We start from the raw sequence: 23,806 nt of genomic DNA on the forward strand, positions 1-23,806 counted from the left end.
ATCACGTATAAGATTCAATGCTCAGCAGTTTGCCAGAGTGTAGGAATCAATATCTGCAAATGGATAAATATATTAGAAATCGCTAGACAAATCATATTGGGAATGTTAGGCCTAAACCTTGGACAAAAGGTTTGTTTACTTACCTTTTCACTTGTCTAAAAGTCTCTGCAGTGATCATCGTTACCCCAATATGGTAGTGCATCTTGAAATCCAATGGTGTATGGCAATCGACGGACGTAAGTCTGTTGAACGAAAGAGTGATAATAGTAAGGTTAAACCACGAAGCAACAAGAGTAAATCATAAAAGAAAATAAACCAATAAGAGTACAGATATACCATGAAATAAGAGGTGACGATGTGTCTAGTATTGCTTGTTGCGTTGTTTTGAATATAATTGACGAAATCAGATATAGTCTGTTTGCAACAAATATGAACTTGTTAACATACATAGCCATGGCATACGTAAATATATAACTGATAGTGGTTTCATATGCACTAAATTACTGATAGTGTTCCCTTCTGCAAATTCATCTTGCATCCGATTGATGTTCTCTTGGAGCTCTTTATAGTGTTGTCACCCACCTTTTTTTATGGATGTCCCACTGACACAAGCATAATATTCAGTATTCGACATTGAAATTGCTTTCTACAGTACACAACACAAATCAAATATACACCATAAAAGAGGCAAATATTGCTGAAACTAGTCATGAGGTTTAGAAAATATATACCTGAATAGCCATCGGTGGTCGTGTAGCTATGGTCATCTCCTTCGTCGCCATCGTTGGCTATCTAGCTATCGTCGTCGTCTTCGGTGACATCATTGGATGTATAGCTGTCATCGTCTACTACATCGATATCAATACCCCCTTTGCAATGAAGCACGTTATATGTTCATTTCACGGATACATCGTTCTAAAGAAAAGTTAATTGAGAGCCTGCCAAACTTGTTCAATGTGTCATTCATATATAAAGGAAACGTTATTTCACCTACCACCTATTTTCAAAAACCGTGCGTAAATTAATTGCATTGCGCTTTAATTAAATAAAAAAATATTGTTTCAATAGCCTATTATAAAATTAGTCAACGTGATATAACGTATCAGTCTAAACATCATGTCAATTGGTTTATTATTTTCTTTTCCGTCATTTATGAATCAGTTATTGTGTAAATTATTATAGGATATATCGTTCACATTGAAAAAGCTCGTAACAACAAATCACAATTGGACAAATATTGTTAAATTTTGAAAATTAAAATATTATGGTTGTAAGTCGGTTTGTATTTATTAAGTAACCTATATTTGTATTTATTAAGTTACCTAGATTTGTAGTCTGAACAATGTTTCGATTTGTGTGATGGGTTTAGGTGGGGGAGTGACCCAACCTGACCCGTTGTCCAAGTCTAAATCCCTAATCTATTTAACCTCTCTTCCTATTTCTTTTATGCGGCAGAGCAACTTCTTCTTCTTTTTTCTCTTACGACTTTATCTTCTTTTTCTTCTTCTTCCTTGTATTTTTCTTTCTTCTTTGTTCTTATGTGTTCCTTCTATTGTTGCTTGGTGGAGGGTGTTTGATGTTGATTCCGTAGTTGTTTCATATTGTGCTGAAAGATCTGTATAATCTTTGATGATGATTATAGTGGTTATCTTCTGTGGATGCATCAATATATTCATGACACATACAACTGTGGCATATTTATCAGGAAGTATATCGAAGCTTACGCAGTATATAACGACCATAATCATCCACAATCTTTGCCGCCATACCGAAACAAGCATAGATATTCTGCATGATAGACATGTGGGTGCTGATGATCATCTATTTGATCTATTCCTACTGTCGGACTCTCAATCATTCACAAACCATACTTTTCAGTTGGAAAAATATTTGCCTAATCTTTGATATACTTCATGACAAATATGCTAGTCGTGCGGGCTGCATCTTCTCTGCCTGTTGGGATCTATACCTTTATCTGCTGCCAATATTCATCATGAAAAAAAACTTGCAAACAGATAAGGACCCCCATTGGTAGATAGATTTGCCTTCAATCGTTCTTAGTGACTAGCGAAGGCCACTGAGTAAACTGAAAGTGTTGATGATGATGTTGATGATGTCTGTTTCGAAGCACATCACTATTTGGACGTGGGTTGATGCTGATAATGATGTTTGTTTTCTTCGATGATGATGATGGTAATGTATTGTATCTAAGCCAAACCATTGATTATGATGTATTGTAACTAAATACTCATGTAAATGAATGTCGTAATGTATCGTTCAAATTATTTATAATAACGATTTGTACTAAGGAATACAAAATCCTTCAACGATCATGAGTTATGAATGCAAACGATTACAACGATTTACAGTACTGAAAGTTAAATGCTAAAGTCATAACATTATATACTAAGGAATACAAAATCTGGTAAAGATCATTACTTAAGAATGAAAAAAATGATTACAACGACTTACACTAAAGAAAGTTAAATGCTAAAGCGATAACAACTTGTACTAAGGAATACAAAATCCTACAACGATCATTACTTATGAATGCAAACGATTACAACAACTTACAATACTGAAAATTAAATGCTTAAGGCATAACGATATGTACTAAGGAATACAAAATCCTGCAAATATCATTACTTAAGAATGCAAATGATTACTACGATTTATAGTACTGAAAGTTAAATGCGTAAGCGATAATGATTTGCACTAAGGAATATAAAATCCTGCAATGATCATTACTTAAGAATGAAAATGATTACAATGATTTACAGTATTGAAAGATAAATGCTAAAGCGATAACAAATCGCGATGGAACGCATTGTTCCCTAGAACAAAGCTTGTGAAGAAAAATCGCAATAGGATATTCATATAAGCTGTACATATTGTGATAGAACACCTTCTATGAAAAATAAATCATGATCTCTTATATAAAGCTTATTGTAATGAAATCGTGATCTCTTATAAAAAACAAATGCGATCACTTTATTTATGAAGGACGAACATTACAACGATCTGTTCAACGGAGCATGTGTATTAGAAGTATTTAAAAAAGAATTAAACAATTAAAGAATGTCACATTACAAAAAATCATTATAGAATTACAACAAATAATTATCGGGATAAAAAGAATCACTATCATTTATTCAGTGGCACTTGACGACTCATATGGACTATGACATACAAATCGTCTCTTTCTTTTTTTTTGGTGGACTATCTATCCTCAATGGCCTCTTGGTTCCCTCGATCTTATTATAAACATTGGTCATCATCTCTACCAGTGACTGCATTTGTCTCCTCAAATTGCTCACCACCTTCCGTAAGACCTTATTCTCCCTCTCCAATATCTCGAATCTTGTGTCAGAGACAATGTTATCTTTTGTGAGTTGTGTTCGTTCTTCAGCGTGTACTGTTACTGAGAGAATCATTGTTGTAGCTGGAGGGAGACGATGGACGAGTTTTAGATGCTGGGATGCGACATGATGGGGGACAAAAGAGAGACATGGGTTCCCAATATTCTCAATCTCCATATTTCGCCGCATGGGTTTCCAACATTTTTGGAAATAGAAGGGATCATATTGTCGTTCTTTATAAACATATGTTATGGCACAAACACCTCTTGTGTTTCAGCTATCCAATTATTCCCTGTAGCGTTCGTGCCAATTCATGTTCCTGTCCCCACCACTATTCATCTTCCTTCTCACTTCCACAGGCTTCTTTAGAATAGACTGTCCCAAGCCAAGTTATAGAAGAATTCGACTACCGTGTTGCAACTCGACTTCATAACTGCTAAACAACCAAATATCGCGGTCAGACAGTCTCACACCCTTGGCAACAAGCTGTTGGTCCTCATCCTCCCCATCTCCATACGGTCTCCACACAACCTGTATATTGGAGATTATGGTTTAGGTATAGACAATTATTCATGCTAATGAATGCTAAATATTAAAATTCTTTTTAATAACGAGTGCTAAATATATTACAACGACTGTTACTAAGAATGCAAACGATTATTACGATTTACAGTACTAAAAGATAAATACTAAAGCGATAATGATTTATACTAACGAAGACAAAATCCTGCAGCGATGATTACTTAAGAATGCTAAACATTTCAATAATTTATACTACTAAATGATAAATGCTAAACCGATTGTAAATGATTTTGGACCATTTACCTCATTTAGTTGGAGCCTATCTAAAATGAACTTAGCATTATCCTCCTTAACATTTATTCTAGCTCACCGACCGATCTTTAGAAAATCACAAATCGCAGGGCCACACTGAGGATGCAATGCGACAATATGCTCCCACGCCCAGGCTTACAAAAATAATACATTAGTAACACTACAACCTTCAACGAGCTTAGTCTACAAGTACTAAATATATAATAAACAAATACATGAACAAATAGCCAAAACCCACCGATGGTTTTCGTACCCCTACTCGTACGGTAAAGTTGACTATACAAGTGTGCGAGCATAGCAGCATCCCATGTATAGTTGTCGACTTCGTCTAAGTCTTTCAGGTACTTCAGCCACAAGTAACTTATTCTCAAACCAAAACAATCGAAAAATAAAGTAAGACCAAAAAAATAAAAAAGGATGCCACACAACTCTTGGTCAGCTCTTTTAGATGCACATGTAGCGGACCGGCTTTCCCATTTATTAGGGAAAGAAGAAACTTTCATCGATGTGGAATTGCTTCCACCAGAGATACATTGACTTCAGTCATCCATCGACATTCCTAGAAGGGCCGTGCACTTTTCCCTTGCGTTATAGTTTGAATCCCATAATAGAACGGCACTGCCATGACACTTAAGGCCAGTAATTTGTGTCATGTCTTCTAGGGTCACGGTGATCTCAAAAGAATCAAACTGGAATGTGTTCGTCTGATTATTTCACTTATTTACCAGATGGGTCATGGTGTTCCAGCACGTTTCAAAATAATGTTGGTCCAGAAGGCCACCAAAGTGCATATTTTGTAATTGATCATTCTGATATGCACTCAGCTGACCATACCACGACAGAACTACAGGCCACTGACACCACCCTTCGAGCTTTTTACCTGATACTCTACTTCTCTTTTGACCTCTCTGTAACACAAAATAACATATTATTCGTATCAATTATAAATTAGTCTTATTTGTACTTATACACCTAGTTGTAGACAGTAATCACCATAAATAATAATCGTTGCACACACACTATCATAGTAATCGCTAACACAATAATCGCTATACATTGTAATCGATATCATAGTAATCACTATACATAGTAATTGATATCACAATAATCGCTATAGGAGGTAATACGTATTATAGTAATTGTTATCATAAAAATTGCTATACATAGTAATCACTAACACATTAAATCATGACAAACATGATCGATTTACGTACCTTGGTTGCACTTTTCTCCTCTTCAACCCATCCCTCCAACCTCTGCCTTTCTTGTTGCTCCGCCGCCTCCCATTGCTTTTCTACTACTACCGTCCTTCGCTCTATCGCTTTCGTCCTCTGCTTTTCAATTTCTTTCTTCATTTCCCTTTCCTTCTCTTTCTTCTACTTTTTCCTTTCTCTTTCTTTCTCTTCCTCCTCCTGCTTCTTCATTTCTCTTTCCTTCTCTTCCTCACCCTCTTGCTTCTTCATTTTCCTTTCCTTCCCTTCCTTCACCTGCTTCTTTCTTTCTCTTTTCTTCTTTTCCTTGTCCTCCTTATCCTTCCTTTGTCTTTACTTCTCTTCCTCGTCCTCCTTCTCCTTCTTTTGCCTTTCATTCTTTTCCTCATCCTGATGCTTCTTCTTTTGTCTTTCCAATTCCATCTTCATCATTTGCCTTTTCTTCTCTTCCTCCTTCTTTTTCAATTGCCTTTCTCTCTCCTCCTCCTCTTTATTTTTTTTTTTTTGCTTTTCTCTCTCCTCCGCCTCCTTCTTCATTTGCCTTATCCTCTTTCGTTGTGCTAAATACTCCTGGATCATCTTTTATCTTTCCTTCTCTTTCTTTTCCTCCTTATTCTTCAATTGCCTTTTCCTCTCCTCCTCCTTCTTATTCTTTTTTTGCCTTTTCCTCTTCTCCTCCATAATTTGCCTTTTCTTTTTTTGCTTTTCATTCTCCTCCTTCTTCCTTTGTCTTTCCCTCTCCTTCGCTTTCTTCATTTGCCTTTGCTTTTCATTCTCTTTCTTCTTCCTTTGCTTTTTCTTCTCTTCATCATCCTTTTTCTTCATCTTTAGTTCTTCCTCATTCTTTCTTTGATCTTCAGCCTCAATATCTGATGGATAATCATTTGCATAATACAATTCCAACGCTTTGTCCCTGTCTTTATCATTCTCAATCTTTAGTATATTTTGGTATCTTTCATAACACTCATTTAGATAGGATTGGTAGATAACTTTTCCAATATTCATCCCATATAACGAAGGGTTATTTATTGTCTGACGAGCTGTAGACATTGCTAACCTGCACAACACATAAATTTAACTGCATCATTATACATTACAACCGCCTCCCCAAGTATATAATAATACAAATTATCTAATTCGTTAAACGATCACCAACATTACAAATCATCGCAATATTTTGCTTCATAAGTAAACATCATTGTAAGATTTAGCAAACTTAAGTACAAATCGAGGTAACTTCATAAATACACATCGCTATTGCTTTAAATGTATAAATCGTTGCAAATTCAAACTTACAAATCGTTGTATAAATCGCAACCTTCATAAGTACATATCGTTGAAATGTTTGGCCTTCGTAAGAACCAATCGTGCTAACAGTTTTTTGATGCACACAAGGTGAATAGGTACAAATCGATTTGTTTTTGTATGATAATAGGTGTTATTTAGCATGGAGACGGCCACCCAGTTGTAAGATTTAGCATTCAGATTTACAAATTGATTCATTTGCATAACGAAACCTTACACGAAACTCACCAAAATGATAGAATTTTTGGTAATTCGACAGTTGAGGAGAAACACCCATAAGGTAGACGCAACCAATGGTGACAACGATGCTGCCACTGCGCAGAAGACGGCAAAAGATGCTCTGGCGGCAGAAGAAGAAGGAAAAGGATTTTGGTAATCCGACAGTGGAGGAGAAATACCCAAAAGGCAGACACAGCCAATGGTGGCAACAATGTTGCCACTGCATAGTCGATGGTGGCAACGATGCTGCCACTGCAGCAGAAGAAGGAAAAGGGTGCTTCGACGACAGCAGAAGAAAGCAAAGGATGCTCCGACGGCAGCAGACAACGACAAACGGTGCTCTGGTAGACTTTGCTGCTTAGGGCAAAAACGAAATGTTTGGATTTTTTAAATCCTTAAGATCAACCATTTTGTGCTTTTCTCGAACAGCCGTTTCACTTTTTTAGATGGAGGATAGTTTTGTCCTTTCTCGAACTGGCGTTTCACTTTTCTAGATGGAGGGCATTTTTGTTCATTCCATGACGAGAATGACGGTAAAGGGTATTTAAGTCTTTGCAACTATGATGCTATTTGAAGTTGACAAACATGGGGATATGAGCCGCACATGCTTACATACGTGGCGCTCATTGGGACCCTCGAACACGAGATATAGCTAACGGCCGTCTTGGGGGGGGGGACATATAACCTGCTTCGCCTCTAGAGGTATTGACATGAACAAAAAAAAGATAGTTGAATGCGATAACTGAAAATTTAAATCAATTTTCGAAAACAGCTGCCAAGTTGGCGGTTTTTCTTGTTTAGTCAAATAATTCAAAATATTGTTTTTTTTTAGAGAGAGAAAGTTAAATTGTATTGACTTGGCTTAATATTGAACTTAAGGAACCAATCACAAGATGCTCTTATATCATCACAATAAAATAATAATGAATAGCAATAAATATAAAAAAATAACAACACTATCTTAGTAAATAATTCTGTCCCATTTAAGGAGCATTAAAAAGTTAGACACCCATACGTCGTCAACTCCCTTCACACACGGCGAAACGTGACCGCCCCTTTGAAGGTGATGCAAGATCCTAATTACCTCTTGACTTCTTGGGAATGGACTCGTCTCAGCTTAGCTAAGCAGAAAACAATCGGATCCAAACATTGAGAGGATCCGATCCACTGCAAAATGGGAATCTGTTTAGTAACACCAAGCCAAGCCAGCTGAATATCGATGATAATTTGGCTATACCATTATAACACAAAAAAACATGATATTTTTAGATTATCACTTGTTTTAAAAACATTACATTTTTATTATGATATTTATATGATGAAAACACTTTTTTGGAGCTTCGTATATTATATGTACATTTTTCATATTTTACTTCTATATTTTTATATATATTGGCATTTTCCCAAAACTTTTTACAAGAAAAGCCAATTTTTATCAAAATATCACCAGATTTTGCCTTTATGAAGCCAAGTTGAGCGGAGTATCCTTTTTTGTGCTTAGCTCAATAATCCTTCACAAGCATTTCTTAATCTGAGCCAAGTTGAACCATGAGCAGCTTGGCTGTTTTCCGGCAGTTGTTCTTAGGATCCTTGAGGGTGCGTTTGAATCACGAACATCCGTGGACAGGACATACTGGGACCTCCATGCACGTCTGCAAACAGGACAGGACTGAGACCTTGTTGAACGTACTGGACCTGTCTCCATCCATGATTAGGGGTGTCAACGGGTCGGGTTTACACAAACCAAACCCTATAGGGTCCGTGTATGGTGATAAATAATAAGACCTGATTAAGTCCCGAGTCCAGATCTTAAGGTCCGATTAATATATGGAGTCAAGTATAGTTTGTGAAATTTTATATATATTAGACTCGGGCCCGACCCAAGTTTTGATTAAGACCCACAAATTTTCAATGTAAAGAAGATAAAAAAATAATATTTTATCTGGTATGATCCGGATCTGATTCACGTATTTTTATCGTGTTTGGGTATGGTTTCTTTTATAGTGGGTCGGATTAGACCTAGGTCCAGACCTGATACCATACCCGAAAATCAGGGTCAGGTCTTACCTAGGTCCCAACCAAACACGACCCGTTGACATCCATCTATGATCCGCCCAACACGACTCACTCACACGAATCGAACCGGTGAGCTGAAGAACGGATTAAGTGTCCCACTAAGCACATAGAAAGATACCATTGCAGCTTATAAGTTATAACTACCTTCCCCACCAGATCCACCTTGCCACCGTTCGTTTGCAGGATCGGACGGCTCCAAATGCTCTAGAGCGATATAACTAACATCCCGCAATTCCCCACTGATGTCTTTCTCAGGTTCTCCATTGAAGGGAGGGGGAGCCATCCTTGCTCGCTACGTCTACAGAAACTCGAAATCTTCTGTTTCCTGTATGATCAGTAGAGATATGGAGCGGTTTAGGAACCTCAGCCAGGTTTACACGCGGCAGCGGAGCGGCGAAGCGAGCAGTTCGTCATCTCCGGCGACGTCGCCGACGCATCGCCACCCGCAATCCGGCCGGCCAATCTTAGCCAACCCGAGGAGAATCGTATCCAGGAGAGACGAAACGCAGCGTTTTTTTAAACTCATGGAGCACAAGCGGCAGAAGGATGACCGAGACGTGGATGAACACGTTGAAGAAGAAGAAGAGAACTAAAAGATATGTCAAAATCAATACGAATGTCTATTTTTTCTCAGGAAATAGCAGATAAAGGGATGAATATCAAAGAAAAATGTTGTTATTTTCAAAACTTATGGTGGTACATACTTGATTTACATAGATCTATGCTTCAAATGAAAAATCTAACATTTGGATCACGCTTAACATGTTCTATTTACTATTTTCAGGTATTAAAGTTGACCAAATATGATGTTTTATATCATTTTTAAACTACCCTAATTTTCATGAATTTTGAGTTGTTAATTTTCACTATCTCAAAAGTAATATCTTATAATGTATTAGACATGATAGAACCTTATAACATATTAAATAAACCATGTGGTTATATCCATTATTTGATGGCTAGATTTATGCAAACAAAACTCTGTGGTTTTGTAACATGACACACTTGTTTGCGTGAATAGTGGATATAGCAGCATAGATGTGTTTAACACCGTTTATTTAATATGTTATAAGGTTTTGTCATGTTTAATACACCAATTGTTTTTTTGGATGGTGAAAATCAATGGCTCACAGTTCATGAAAATAGAGGTTGTTTAAAAATGTTATAAAATATTTTATTTATTTTCATGTTAACAGCGTAAAAATAGTAAATAAGACATGTTAAACATCATCTAATGGTTAAATATAGTGTTTAGAGCTTAGACCTATGCAAATCAAGTGCACCACACCATATAAGCACCCATATATATATTGGAAAACCGGAATATGTAAACTAGCAAAATATATATAACTTGTATGAACTGAGATTTTCATAGTTTTTGCAAATCTAATCTTGAAAATGCATTTGGCATGGTCTATTTGCTTGAAATCGACTATTGAATCATCCTAATCGGATCAAGAAATGTGATTTTTTATGTTGGTATATTTACAAAAATTTTGAGCTATTGATTTTCAAGCATTAAAAGATGCATCTAGATCACATCCGTACGCTGAAATTTTAGAAAAAAAGAAAAAACCTATAAAAATTTCAGTCCATACCAGTCCATACCTTAGTTACACAGATCCGAATTTTCTCAGCAAGGGTAATCTTGTGATATTTTTTTTTTGTCTTTTTGGAAAATTCGTAGGAAAATCTAAATATATTAATAGTTAATACTATTAAAAACATTTAAACACATTAAACGGTCATGATGTCATGAAAATGCTAAGTTTTTTAAATATCACGATATTATCCGAAACTTACGAGATTTTCAACAACTCAGATACTGTTACCAAATTAATTGTAATCCATCTAGGACTGTCAATGGCCGGGACAGGCGTCCAGTGATGTAAATGAATCTGATTTTATCCGATATTAGACAAAAATTGATTCTGTTTAATTGCATTTGGTAAGCCTAAACCATGTCCGATTTTAATTGGATGCGGATATGGTTTTGATCTTTTTTGCTACCGATTTCGAAAATATATATGTATTTGATATCGGAATTCGTTTACACGTAAAAAGATGGTTTGGCATGAGCTTTTCACCATTTAAATCATTTTAGTGAACCTTCAATCAGTAGTAGAATATGATATTTGGCCACATCTGATCCGAATCTAAACCATTTACATCCCTACATGTGTGAACAATCATTAACCCCTGTCCCTCATGTCATGACTCATATGCATAATGACAAACGTTAAAAACGGCGAGATATAGATTTTCAAAAATTGGCGAGAATTTGAAAATTTTCATAAATCTTGCATTTTTTTTTCAGAAAAATATTGGCAATAAAAAATAAATTAAAAATATATAAAATAAATTTTATAAGAAAATATTAATACATTTTATTTAAAAATAAATAGTCATTTAAAACATAAATATCACGTTTAAATCACGGTATTTATGTTTTTTCATAAATCTCGTGATATTTTGAAAATCTCACAGGAAATATTTGTTTTAAACTTTCAGGCAATTTCTCATGGTATTATCGCAAGATTTTCATAAATCGGAAAATCTTGCGATATTTGTCACTATGCTTAGCAAGATTTTCATAAAACGGAAAATCTTGCGATATTTGTCACTATGCTCATATGCTATTATTCCTAATGGGAAACTGGGCAAAATTAGTGTGTCCGTGATTCCCGTGTCCTCACAACTCTTTCTTTCTTTAAACTTTTTTTTTATCTTACAAGTTACATCACTGATTTTCATATACATAGAAAGCTTTTTTCCAAGAAACTAGGTCGGTTTGGTAGACTTGGCTCCAATTTTTGGGAATGGCATTGGGTTCAGACCCGTGTCTAATCGGACCCATCATAAGAGGAATGACACCCTGTCCTGATAACAACTACATAAACCAGACACAGGCCATACCCGATAAAATACTATTTTTATCATTTTTACATTGAAAATTTGTGGGTCTTAATCGGAACTCAAGTCGGGCCCGGTCTGGTATAAAATTTTACAAACTATACCCGGATCCATGTATTAATCAAACCTTCAAGTTCAGACCCGGGTCTTAATCAGGTCTTCTTATTTATCACCACACTCGGACCCTATATGGTTTTGTATGGGTCAGGTCCGAATAACCCCCACCTGTTGACACCCCTACAAGAAACCCAAAAAAAAAAAACTTGATTGACTAAGTTTGGCTTACCTATATAGTAAAAAAAAAATCACTTTACATTTGAAAATCTCACTCTTGTGCGTTCCCATCAAGGGGGTAATCCTTCTACCCCGGCTTTGGCAATTTTATCTAGAAGTCTGGCAAAAAAATAGAGCATGGTTGTGCACTTTGCAAATTTTGGCTATACAAAAATTGTACAAAATAGCACATTTGTTTGACATGAATCTTTTGCTCTCTCTGCCTTCAAGTTCCTTTTTTATCTCATTCACTGTATCAGCCCTGTTACTGAATATCACCACCTTAGATTTGGGATCAACCTTCTAAAGAATTTGCACCCCATGAAGACCATTCCCGTTCTTCCATCCTCCCTTCGATGATCATAGATCCTGCTTCTATGAAGCACCCCTTGTGATTTCGGATCGTGCGTCTTTGTTGAAAACATCCACAAATGTTGATCCATAAGTCTATCATCCTCCATTTCCTTGCCACAGGGTTATCTTCATTGCACAGGATATTTAGAACATATTTTCTCTTTTAATGTCTGTTTAGAATTATGTGATTTGGCGTTGAAGTGTAACTGGAACATATAAACCAACAAAATATGAAACTGGTATACATCAAGATTTTCATAGTTTTTTTTTTATTTTTTTCTAAAATTTTACTGTTTAAGTGCGATCTAGATGCTTGGTTTTATAGAAACAGACTCTTAGATCATCAAATTAGGATGTACAAGAATAAAAACCATCTTTTAAGGCTTGAAAACTAATGGCTTAGAACTCTCATAAATATTTAAGCATACAAAATCACATTTCTTGATCTAATTACTTTCATCCAATAATAGATTCCAAGTAAATGAATCACGTAGAATGCATCTGCAGGGTTAGATTTTCAAGAAAACCCTAAAGTCTCACTTTAGTTTATACTAGTTTATTTTGCTGATTTATATTTTTCAGTTTCCCCGTCATTGAAAGTTTGATGGTTTCTAATGCACCACGTTTTCCTTACCATGATGACTATTACTCGTGGACTACAATTTTTGGAAGCTAGAGTTGGAAGTCAATATTAATTTTTTATTTTTTGGATAATTCAAGAAAAAAAGCCCAATCACCCATCTTACATTGGCTGGCCTTCAGCTGGTAAATCCCCCTGCTCATCGTATGTATGCTTAACTTTGACCTTAAAGCAAAGGATATCACCATGAGTTTTGAATTTGTGACGTCTCGTCAACTAGTTAACATTCACAAGTTGTCCCTACCAGATAAGGATGGCAGTGGACCGGGGCGGGGCGGGGGACAAGGTCTCCACCCCCGCCCCGTCTCTAAAATGTAACCTTCATCCCCGGTCCACCCTCGTGACGGGGGAGACTTTGGACCTCCACCCCCGCCCTGTCTCAACATTCTAATCCCCGCCCCCGCACCGTCCCCGTCCCCGTCCTCGCCCCGTCCCCGCACTCCTTCTCCATCTCGTGCTCGCCTTCCCTGAAGAAATTCTCCTGTGGGTCATGCGGATCCGGCGCCCGCGGGCTCAATTCCATCGTCTCCAAATGCAAGGGGCTCGAGGATATCTTTGTGAAGCACCTGCGGAAGCTCGACGTTCAGCCGCAGCATTACGGCGCCACCATGGAGGTGGAGAACGGGCTGCAGAGGCTTTGCCTGAAGGACCTCCACAACGGGCAGCTCTTCTCGCCGCTCATCCGGTCCTCGAAGCGCCTCAGGACCCTCATTGTCTGTCGGAGCTCCGACGATTGGGACCGGATCCTCGAGGATTCGGGCGACGCCCTGTCCGGGCTCACGGAGTTGCGGATTGACAACGTGCAGTTGGGAGATTGGGGTCTCTCCGCGGTCTCGAAATGCCGGAGCTTGGAGGTGATGTTCCTTAGCCGGGCGACGGATTGCACTGATGTGGGGATCTCTGCAGTGGCGAACAGGTGCAGGAAGCTGAGGAAGATACACTTCGACGGCTGCAAGTTCAATCGAATCAGACACAATGGACTGGTTTCGATCGCCTCCAAGTGCTCGAAATTGCAGGAAATTCTGTTAATGGGAGTTGCCGTGACCGCTGCTGGATTGAAGGCGCTGACGGAGAATTGCCTGAGCTTGGAGAGGATGGCACTCTGCAACACTGATTTAGTAGGGGATGCAGAGATGCTGTGCGTTGCAGAGAGGTTCGGTGCACTGAGGAAGTTGTGCGTGAAGAATTGCCCTATTACGGATTGTGGGATCGAGGCAATCAGTTGGGGTTGCCCCAACCTGATCAAATTGAAGGTCTCGTGAGGAAGATGGGGAGAAGAAGAAAGAAGGGGAAGAAGAAAAAGAAGATGTAGAAGATGGGAAGAGGAGGGGCGTCGGCAATGGCCGACGTTCGAACGAAAGGGAAAGAGAAGAAGGTGAGGAGAGGGGTCGGCGACGACGCTGCTCTGATGATGCAAGGCCACAGACGGGGAAAGGAAAAAGAAAAGAGGGAGGAGATGGCACCACAGAGGAGGCTCACGGCAGTGGCACAAGGCAGCGACAGAGATGGAAGGAGGGAGAGATGGTGTCGGGCAACAGTGGTCGGTGTCGGCAAACGGTGGTCGGCGACGGCCCGGCTCCAACAATAATGCAGATGAGATGGGGAAGGGGAAGAGGCGACGACCCGACTCGGCGGCTCCAGGGTTAGGGAGTTAGGGTTAGTAAACATTAAGCGAAAAATATAAAGGGTTGGGGGCGGGAATGGGGCGGGGCCGGGATGGGGATGGGGCGGGGCACGGCGGGGGGACGTGCCAGTCCATCCCCGCCTCCATCCCCGCACGGGGATGAATTTTAACCTTCATCCCCGCCTCCATCCCCGTTTCATGCCCTCCATCCCCGGTCCAAACGGGGCGAGGCGGGGCGGGGCCCCGCTTTCCCCCGGTCCACTGCCATCCCTACTACCAGATGAGGGAAGCCCAATGTGGGGCTATTCCTCTAATCCTCTTTCCTATTGATTTATGACATTTGGGTTACGTTGATGAAATCCAAGTCAAACGGACATGCCTATAGTTTAGGGCCTTTAGTGGGTCAGGTTCGAGACGGACCAATTTCTTTTTAAATGTGACATTTGATTAATTCATTTTAAATGTGACAGACAAACAGACGACTATATTATATTGTAGATATATTTTATATCATATAATACAGCTTCAAGTAAACTTTCCAGTACTTGACTTGCATGAATCAGGTTTAGAATTCTAAATCCATTGTTTCAAGCTTTGAAAGAAAGCATTCTTTCTAAAAGAGTTGAGTTCAAATCCTATTACTTTCAGCTGTGGCAGCTGTGGAATAACGTATTTGCTTTTGTAAACAAGCCAGCTCAAACTCTGCTCATTTAGCTAGTGGCCTGAGCTTGAACACTTTATGTTTGGTATTTTTATTTTTAATAGTGCAAAGAAAAATCCATCCACGACCACACATTGGCAGACCTCTAATTGGTAAAACCCTTTAGGTCCCCTTGCTCATCAGTAGAGATGGACACGGGTCAGGCTCGAGCTGGGCTTGGCATGTACAAGCCCGGCTTCACTGAAAAAATATGTACAGGCTTGGCTCTAGCTTGTCTGGAGCTTGAACTAGGTCGGTCTTGAACTGGGTCGAGCTTAACTAGGCCAAGCCCGGGTCAGTGTTTCACAATGCTGTTGTACAACAATGACTCGGCAGGAATAGAGAGAGTCTTTCCCTCCCTCCTCTCAATAAAGAAGAACGAGAGAGAGAGAGAGAGAGGGAGCTCCATTTTTTCTTGCTTACACGGAGGAAGTTTAGTATGGAGGCGAACTCTCACATGGAGCAGAGAGACCAATGCTGGTCCTGTGACGGCGGGTGCAATCAAGTGAGCACCTCACATTTGGGTGTTATCGGTAAGGGTCCATCAGTAGAGGGGCGAGGGCTAGCAGAAGGGCAAGGGGCGTTGGATGGGCGAGGGCCAATGGAAGGATGAGGGGCGTTGACGAGGGTCGACGAAGGGGTGGGGTTTACTAGAGAGAGAGAGAAAGAGAGGGACATGGGAGAGATGGGACATGAAATAATATATATATATATATATATATATATATATATATATATATATTTATAGAACTATGAATCTAGCCTTCCCAAGCCTACCAAGCTCAAGCTTGGCTCGTTTGCTCGGCCAAGCTTAGTTCAAGCTCGACTCATTTACAGGATGAGCCGAGTCTGAGCTAAACTTTACCGAGCCTATCTCGAGCCAAGCTCGAGTGCGCATCCAGAGTACTCTCAACTTCGACCTTGCGTAGAGAATACCACTCGTGAGTTTTAAACTTGCGACATCTCATCAACTTGTGACGTTCACAAGCCGCTTCAACCAGATGAGTGGAGCGCTCGTGGGCAGGTTCCACCAGTCCTCAAGCCATATGATCGTAAAAACTAGACCCCTTGAGCACCTCCGTTTTTTATTTATACGAAGAAACCCCTCAAGATCATAGACGCGCCGCGCTGGCTCTACCAGCCGTGGATCGCTGTTTATGCAAGAGATTTCATTCGGCGCAAGCCCGTCCAGTCGGACCCAAACGGCACAGGGGCATTATAGTCTTTTAGTTATCGCCACAGTTTCAATTTAGAGGATCGTCGGCATTTTTACCGCCAGAGTAATGTTCTCGTCGACAAATTTCACCGGGCGTGCGGTGCGTGAACGGGGAGCAATAAATAGCGCGAGGTTTCCCGGCGTTCTCATTCCGGCAGATCTAGAACCGTTCCTTCCCTACCCCTTCCGGCCACCGTTCACCGGCAGATCGGACGGTTCCTAAGTGCCGAGAGGGCCCCAACTAGCGTCCTCCAATTCCCCGCCAGTTCCTTTTCCTTCACGCCATCGAAATACGGGGGAGTCTTCTTCCTCACTCGTTTTTGGGTCTGAGAGAAACCCAGCGATCGTGCTTATCGGGTACAAGCTGGGGGGATGGATCGGCTGAGGGCCGGGAGCCCGGTGTACGCGAGGCAGCAGAGCGGTGGGTCGAGCAGCACCGGATCGTCGTCTCCGGCGTATCACCACGCGCGAACCGGTTCGACCGGGTTCTCGAGCGTCAAGAAGACGCAGAACGTTGCCGCGAAGGCCGCGGCGGCGCGGCTCGCTCAGGTTATGGCGACGCAGACGGCGGACGACGATGACGACGAGGATGATCTGCCTTTCCGGTACAATGCGACATCGTTTGCTGCCTCTGCCGTCGGAAATAATGCTGCGGCGAGGAAGCTCACGGGCAGATCTCCCTCTCCTGCGGTAAGTTTGCCGTCGATCTTCTGGTTTGGTCCAAACTGGAGAAGTTGCGCATCGAATATGGAGTTTGTCTTTGAATTTCGTGGATCTGCATGGTTTTGGGCTTCTGTTTAGGAAGTAGAGGACGATACTAGTAATTCTGCCAAATTTTACGTATGCGTGATTTTCTTGTTTATCACAACGATTCCTGTGGATATGTTTTGAAATTTATCGATTTATATTGTTTATATTTAGACTTCGTTCCAGCGAAGTTGTCAGGCGAGGAGTTTATTCAATTGAGTCTTAATTTTACTTTTTTGTGTTATTTCCAGTTGTTTATTGGAATTCGGATGCTAAGTTGGGCACCCTCTTTTTCTTGCTCCATGAATTGATGCTAATTTGCTTTAGATTTTGTTTTTGATTGAGTACCAAATTATGAAGGGTTCAATCAAATTGTGCCTCTCTTTTACGTTGCCTTGCTTCTTGTTTGTATGTCCATGATAATGCACCTTTTCCCCCTTTACATCTGCTTGTGATGCTGTACGTAAAGCCAGTCGGCCAATTACAAAACGGAAACATAACAGATTGCCAGAATCCTGGGGTTAAATTCCAATTCTTGATTCTGATCCTTATTTTTATAAATTTATTTTAAAAAGCTAACAAGTTTTAATGAGTTTTCTCACAGAAACTCTTCACTTATTCTTCTAAAAAGAAGTGCCAAGTTTTCCTGAAAGTTTTCACATAAACTATTATTCTTCCGAAAAATTACCTTCCTGTGTGTGTGTGTGTGTGTGTGTGTGTGTGTGTGTGTGTGTGTGTGTGTGCACGTCCCATTTAAGCATATTTCAGCAGGTTTGCAAAGAAGTTGAAAAATAAGTTGTTTAATGCATTAATAAATGTCAACGTTTGCTCTTTAAATCGTTTTGGCTCAATTTGCATCTCAAGGTTGAGGAGGTCCCTTGTATACATGACCCACAGCTGTTCAGAAAGCCCAAGAAAATGAGGCTGGTGTGGAAATTGTGGGTTATGTCTGCGTGGTGGTATACTTGGCTTGAGAGGATCAAAAGACTATTTCATAATTCCCTCTCCCACAATATTGTTTTAGTCAAACTAATTCAGGCCGAGGTATACTTGTATGTCTCTATTTGGTGGATGGCTCTGGAATTACTGTGGTTACGGTTCACATCCAATTGTCTACTTGTATTTTTATAGGGTATATCTTGTCGCCTGGCATCATTTCTGCTATTAATATTTTTTCCTATTTCTCAAGAAAAAAAAGAAAGTGGTCAATGCCAATATTAATGGGGTTCCTAAGACCAGTTAATCTTAAAAAATGTGCCATTATTTTTAGAATAATATCATTTTTGGTTAATCCTTTCTGTTAACACCATTTAAATACTTTTTTCAATCAAAAGTAGTTCACTTCTGAGGAAAACGTTATATTCATGTGCATCTTTATAGTAATTTAGAGGGAATTGGTGAAGTTTTAAATGGATGTCACTTAGATATAATATTATTTGAAATAATGGACTGTTAAGCAACTTTGTGATGAGAAAAAAGTTTTTATTCCCAGGAGGTACTGTTTGCCTGCTTTGGGAAATTTTGACTGGCAAATTTGTTTTCTTGAAAATGAAAAAGGCAAAAATGGAAGATATCTTTGAACTTTTATGAGCAAAAATGGTTTAGTTTACTTCTTTAACTCAACACAAAAAGATCATAATAGTTAGAGCTGTTCTCCAAGAAGCATGAGTATCTACTTATCATTTGCTGTTGATTCTGTTTAACTGATAGCACATACTCTGTTCTTGCTCCCATACCATATTTCCATGTTTGTTGTTCTTATTGTAAAACTCCATGAAAATAGTTCTATCCCATATCCTGCATTCCTGCATCTGTCTCAATGTGATGTTGGTTTTAAGAACGACGGGAAAATAATTCCTATTTATTTATTATAGATTTTATAATTTGTTAATCATAATAACCTGGGAGTAAATATTGGATGCATGATTTGTGTTTGTTACTGTGTTATGCTGCATGGCTTAATGGGGTTCGTGGTATTTTCATTAGTTAGGTCGGAACTTTGCAGAACAGACTCCATCTGTTCGTTCCACATCAGCTGGCCGGCCTGCAGTATCTACTCGTCCAACAACAACGTTGGTGCCACCTGCTAGGACCACACTTAGGATGCCATCTGTATTGCCTCCATTGGAGGCTCCTATTGATAGGAGAAAGGACACAAGGTAATACTTTGTTTAGATACTGATGGTTCTCTTTCTCAAGTTCATTTTTCATCATTTTTAACTTGCTGCATTGAACTACTGAATGCTGATTGTCTTATTTATTTTGCATTCTAGCAAATTTCTTGTATTTTCATTAAATGTTGATGGTTGGAGAAGATGATTCTTTGAGTATCTATAATAAGCCTTTGATGGTGAAGGTTCTTCAGAACCATTGGAATGACAACTACCTAATTCGTTCCAAGTGTACTGAAGAGTCAATTTACAGTAATGTGTATTTAGAATAAAGAAACATTAGTGTTCAATAATAATGTCTTTGTTGGAAATTTAATAAATCACACGATAAATATGAAACCTATGAAGTTTACGTATATTTGGATGCATTTTGTAGTTCCTAAGGTTAGGATATTATTTATTACATATGATAAGATCATATCATGATGTGTTTAGGAGAGAAGAGCGCCCCATAGCTTCTCATTTTCAGGAGAAAAGGGGGAAAATGGGACATGTGGTTTCTTACTTTTAAAGCTTTCTCTATGTTGTAGCCTCACATTTGTAGTATATAGATCAGTGTTGTATCATACCGTATCATATGATACGGTATGATACATATCATTACTTTTGGGTTTTGTGGTACGATACACACTCGTATCGCCATACGAGTGTGTATTGTACCCATATCGGGTGTATCGTACGATACACCTCTGCATCATGCTGTATCGTACGATATAGGGTGTATCGTACTATACACCTTCGATGCACTTTAAAAAGGCCGAAAGTTACTTTTTTTCATTTTTGGTTTTAAATACCTTTTAAGCCGGTATATGCACCACACAGTCTCACAAGCAGGTATATGCATCTAAGAAGAGCCCTACTCGATCTTAAAATTAAGAATATGTTTGTATTAGGTTATCTGGCCGAGATAAAGAACATATTTGATATGTAGTCATGATTGGCAGCCTGTTTCTATTTATGAAAAAGTTTACTATGTCCTACATAGAGTGTGACAAATATAAGAATTTTATCACAAGTATTTCTGTGTGACGAGGTTATCCTACATTTGTTGAGCTTCGACCATTATTGTTGAATCATGAGGCTTTATCACCTAAGCATGTCAACTCGTTAAATGAAGGCAATAAATCTACACATGGTATTATGCTTGTGAATAATATGTTTATCCTTGGAGGAGTCCATCACTACCAGTACCCTCCTTTTTTCAGTTATAGCACTTGTACAGGTGCTAAACACCCAAGTTGCTAGTTTCCAGGGTTCTTCCTTCAACCCTAGGGAAACACATCTTACTTTTAGGCTGCGACTACCTTCATTCTCATAAAAAACCACCAACTTATCCAAATTCATGGACATAGAGATGCAAACGATTCATACATGTTTGAACATTCTAACTCAACTAGATCAGACCCATTGATTGGGCCACTTCTACTCATGATGTCAGCAATTGATGTTTTCTTATCCCTGATAATGACATTGTTGCAGCTCCCTTAGAGCTTCTTTATGGCTCTCTCACCACGTTCTTCAGCTGGTATTTACATCTTGATAGGTTTTCTTGCAACAACAATAAAAAATGGTAGAGGTGAAATGGAAGAAGATGAGAGAGAGAGAGAGAGAGAGAGAGAGAGAGAGAGAGAGAGAGAGAGAGAGAGAGAGAGAGAGAGAGAGAGCATCCAACCAAAGGAAGATCCAAAATCTACAGCTGATAATGATCGAACAGCTCTTCTTTGCCACCTATTAAGTGTTTCGTGTTATATATTTGATGCCTATAGTTTATTTAGTAAAGAACATGTTTTAAATTACGATATTTTGATATTAGACAAGCTTTTCAATAGCATTAAAAATCAATGGCCCATGATACATCTAAAATTTTACATTGCAAAAATTGTCTTTTTGCATTGAAACTTGTTCTAGAGCATGTTTCATGATTAAAAAGGAAAAAGTCATAATGAACACATCCAAAATATCCCATAAAGTGGATAAAATCAATGAAAATCACTGTCGTTGTAGATTTTGGAATTTCCTTTGTTGTATATGGTCACCCAAAAGATTGCTTTTGATATAAAGTGAGGATTGATCATCCCCATAGATCAAGCATGAAAGATTGGTTATCCATGGTTTTAGTGGTAGTCATTTTGAGAATAAGCTTATATGCATTGCATTTACCCAACCTTGATTGTTGCTTGACATGTGTTAAAAAAGACCACTGCTTGTCTTTGAAATTATGGATTCTGCAATCATCTATATGAAACATATTTGTCAACACTAATTTCTCTACCGATAAATATTGCGTTTTTTATGTGTTTTGCTCTGATTAATTCTTGTTACAAAACTATTGTAACACCCCACAATCCTTAACCCAAAAATACATGTTTTTTTTTTGTAATATAGTAAACAACGGAAAATACATGATTCAATCCATATGAACATGCTACAATATCTCAAATCAATGTCAACTCATGATTTCATAAACCAACTCATAAGAATATCTAATAACATGTAGCATTCCCAAAATATGCAAATATCAAATCTTAAGTGTTTGCATTATTAAGGCATGTTTTTAGTTTAGCAGCTATGTCACATGGGTGCGGGTGCTGGTGCTTTAAAAAACCTTGGGTACGGGGGTGCAGCGGGGCAAAAATGTAAAAAAATTATATATATATATATATTATATAATTTTAATTGAGGTCCGTAGGAAGGGTGATAGGATTTTACTTATTAAATTAGTATTAGGTACGAATATTATTAATATTATTAGTGTTTATGCACCTCAAGTAGGTTTAGATGATTCCATTAAGCGTCAATTTTGGGAAGATTTGGATGGAGTAGTACAAGGGCTATCTTATGGAGAAAAGCTTTTCATTGGCGGTGACCTTAATGGACATGTAGGCATTAGTAGGGATGAATTTGAGAGTATCCATGGAGGCTATGGTATAGGAGAAAGAAACGAAAGTGGAGAAAGGATTTTAGATTTTGGTGTGTCCTGTGATATGATCTTAGCAAACACTTGGTTTAGGAAGAGGGAGTCTCTCCTAGTAACATTTAAAAGTGGGGTTAATACGAGTCAAATAGATTTTTTCCTACTTAGAAAGAGAGATAGGGGTTGTTGCATCGATTGTAAGGTTTTACCGGGAAAAAGTGTAACTACACAACATAGAGTCTTAATTTTAGATCTTAGAATTAGACAATGCCGTAAAAGGGATAGACATAGGATAGATCATAGAATTAAGTGGTGGGCACTGAAAGGAGCTAAACAAGGAATGTTTGTAGAGCAGGTAGTTAAGGAAGCTGATTGGTGTCTCGAGGAGGATTCAGAATCAATGTGGAATAAGATAGCGGGTGGCATGAGAAAGGTGGCTAAGGAGGTATTGAGTGAGTCTAAAGGTGGTGCACCGCTAGGTAAGAATACATCATGGTGCAACGAGGATGTCAAATTAGCTATTAAGGTTAAAAGAGAGTGTTATACAAATCTAAGTAAGAGTCGTGATAATGAGAATTTGGAGAAGTATATGATAGCAAAGAAGGAAGCTAAAAAAGTAGTTCGAAACACGAGGGATAAGGTATATAAGGAAGTTTATGACAAGTTGGATACCAAAGAGGACGAGAAGGATATTTATAGGCATGCAAAGATGAGAGATAGGAAATCGAAGGATCTGGGTATGGTTAGATGTATCAAAGATGAAACACAAAGGGTTTTAGTCAAAAATGAGGAGATTAAGGAGAGATGAAAAGATTATTTTGATAAGCTATTTAATGAAAGTCATGCTCAGGATCTTGGAGACTTGTCAATTCCTTTTCATGAGATGAATCGTGACTTCATGCGTAAGATTTAAAAGAAAGAAATTACAGAGGCTTTGAAGAAAATGAAATCAAGAAGGGCAGTTGGCCCCGATGGTATACCTATCGAGGCTTGAAAATGCTTGTGAGAGAAAGGTTTAGAATGGTTGACAAATCTTTTTGACAAGATTTGACAGACAAATAAGATGCCTAATGAGTTGAGGAAGAGTACGTTGGTGTTAAGACATATGTAATAATACATCTATATATATATATAAATATAGATGTATTTACCATAATACCCGATAGGGGTATTATGGTCTTTTCACAAGTACCCAATAGGGGTACTTGTTTTATTTCTTTTATTTTGTTGTTTTTTATTTTTTGTTTTTT

At 38.6% G+C, this 23,806-nt stretch overlaps 2 protein-coding genes across 3 annotated transcripts in view; both read left to right on the forward strand.

The window, feature by feature from the left end:
- The first annotated feature begins 13,792 nt into the window (after positions 1–13,792).
- Positions 13,793–14,446, forward strand: LOC149833497 (putative F-box/LRR-repeat protein 8). The gene has a single exon (XM_090013446.1). It carries the CDS (start codon positions 13,793–13,795, stop codon positions 14,444–14,446), a length of 654 nt encoding a protein of 217 aa, XP_089869572.1.
- A 2,426-nt stretch (positions 14,447–16,872) lies between these two features.
- The window catches only part of LOC149833498 (coiled-coil domain-containing protein SCD2-like), an 80,224-nt gene continuing 73,290 nt past the window's right edge, over positions 16,873–23,806 (forward strand). For both annotated transcript variants that reach the window (XR_016433427.1, XM_090015161.1), the window contains exons 1-2: positions 16,873–17,414; positions 19,458–19,630. Coding sequence is in view for 1 of the 2 variants with exons in the window: in XM_090015161.1 (XP_089871287.1) it covers positions 17,097–17,414; positions 19,458–19,630 (491 nt within the window). In the remaining variant the exon portion in view is untranslated. The remainder of the gene's footprint in view (positions 17,415–19,457; positions 19,631–23,806) is intronic.

The sequence above is a fragment of the Nuphar pumila genome, chromosome 7, assembly GCF_984573655.1.
Source record: "Nuphar pumila chromosome 7, dmNupPumi1.hap1.1, whole genome shotgun sequence".
Lineage (NCBI taxonomy): Eukaryota > Viridiplantae > Streptophyta > Magnoliopsida > Nymphaeales > Nymphaeaceae > Nuphar > Nuphar pumila.

Coding starts and splice junctions, on each gene's coding strand:
- LOC149833497 (XM_090013446.1), top strand. CDS start 13,793: ATGGAGGTGGAGAACGGGCTGCAGAGGCTTTGCCTGAAGGACCTCCAC.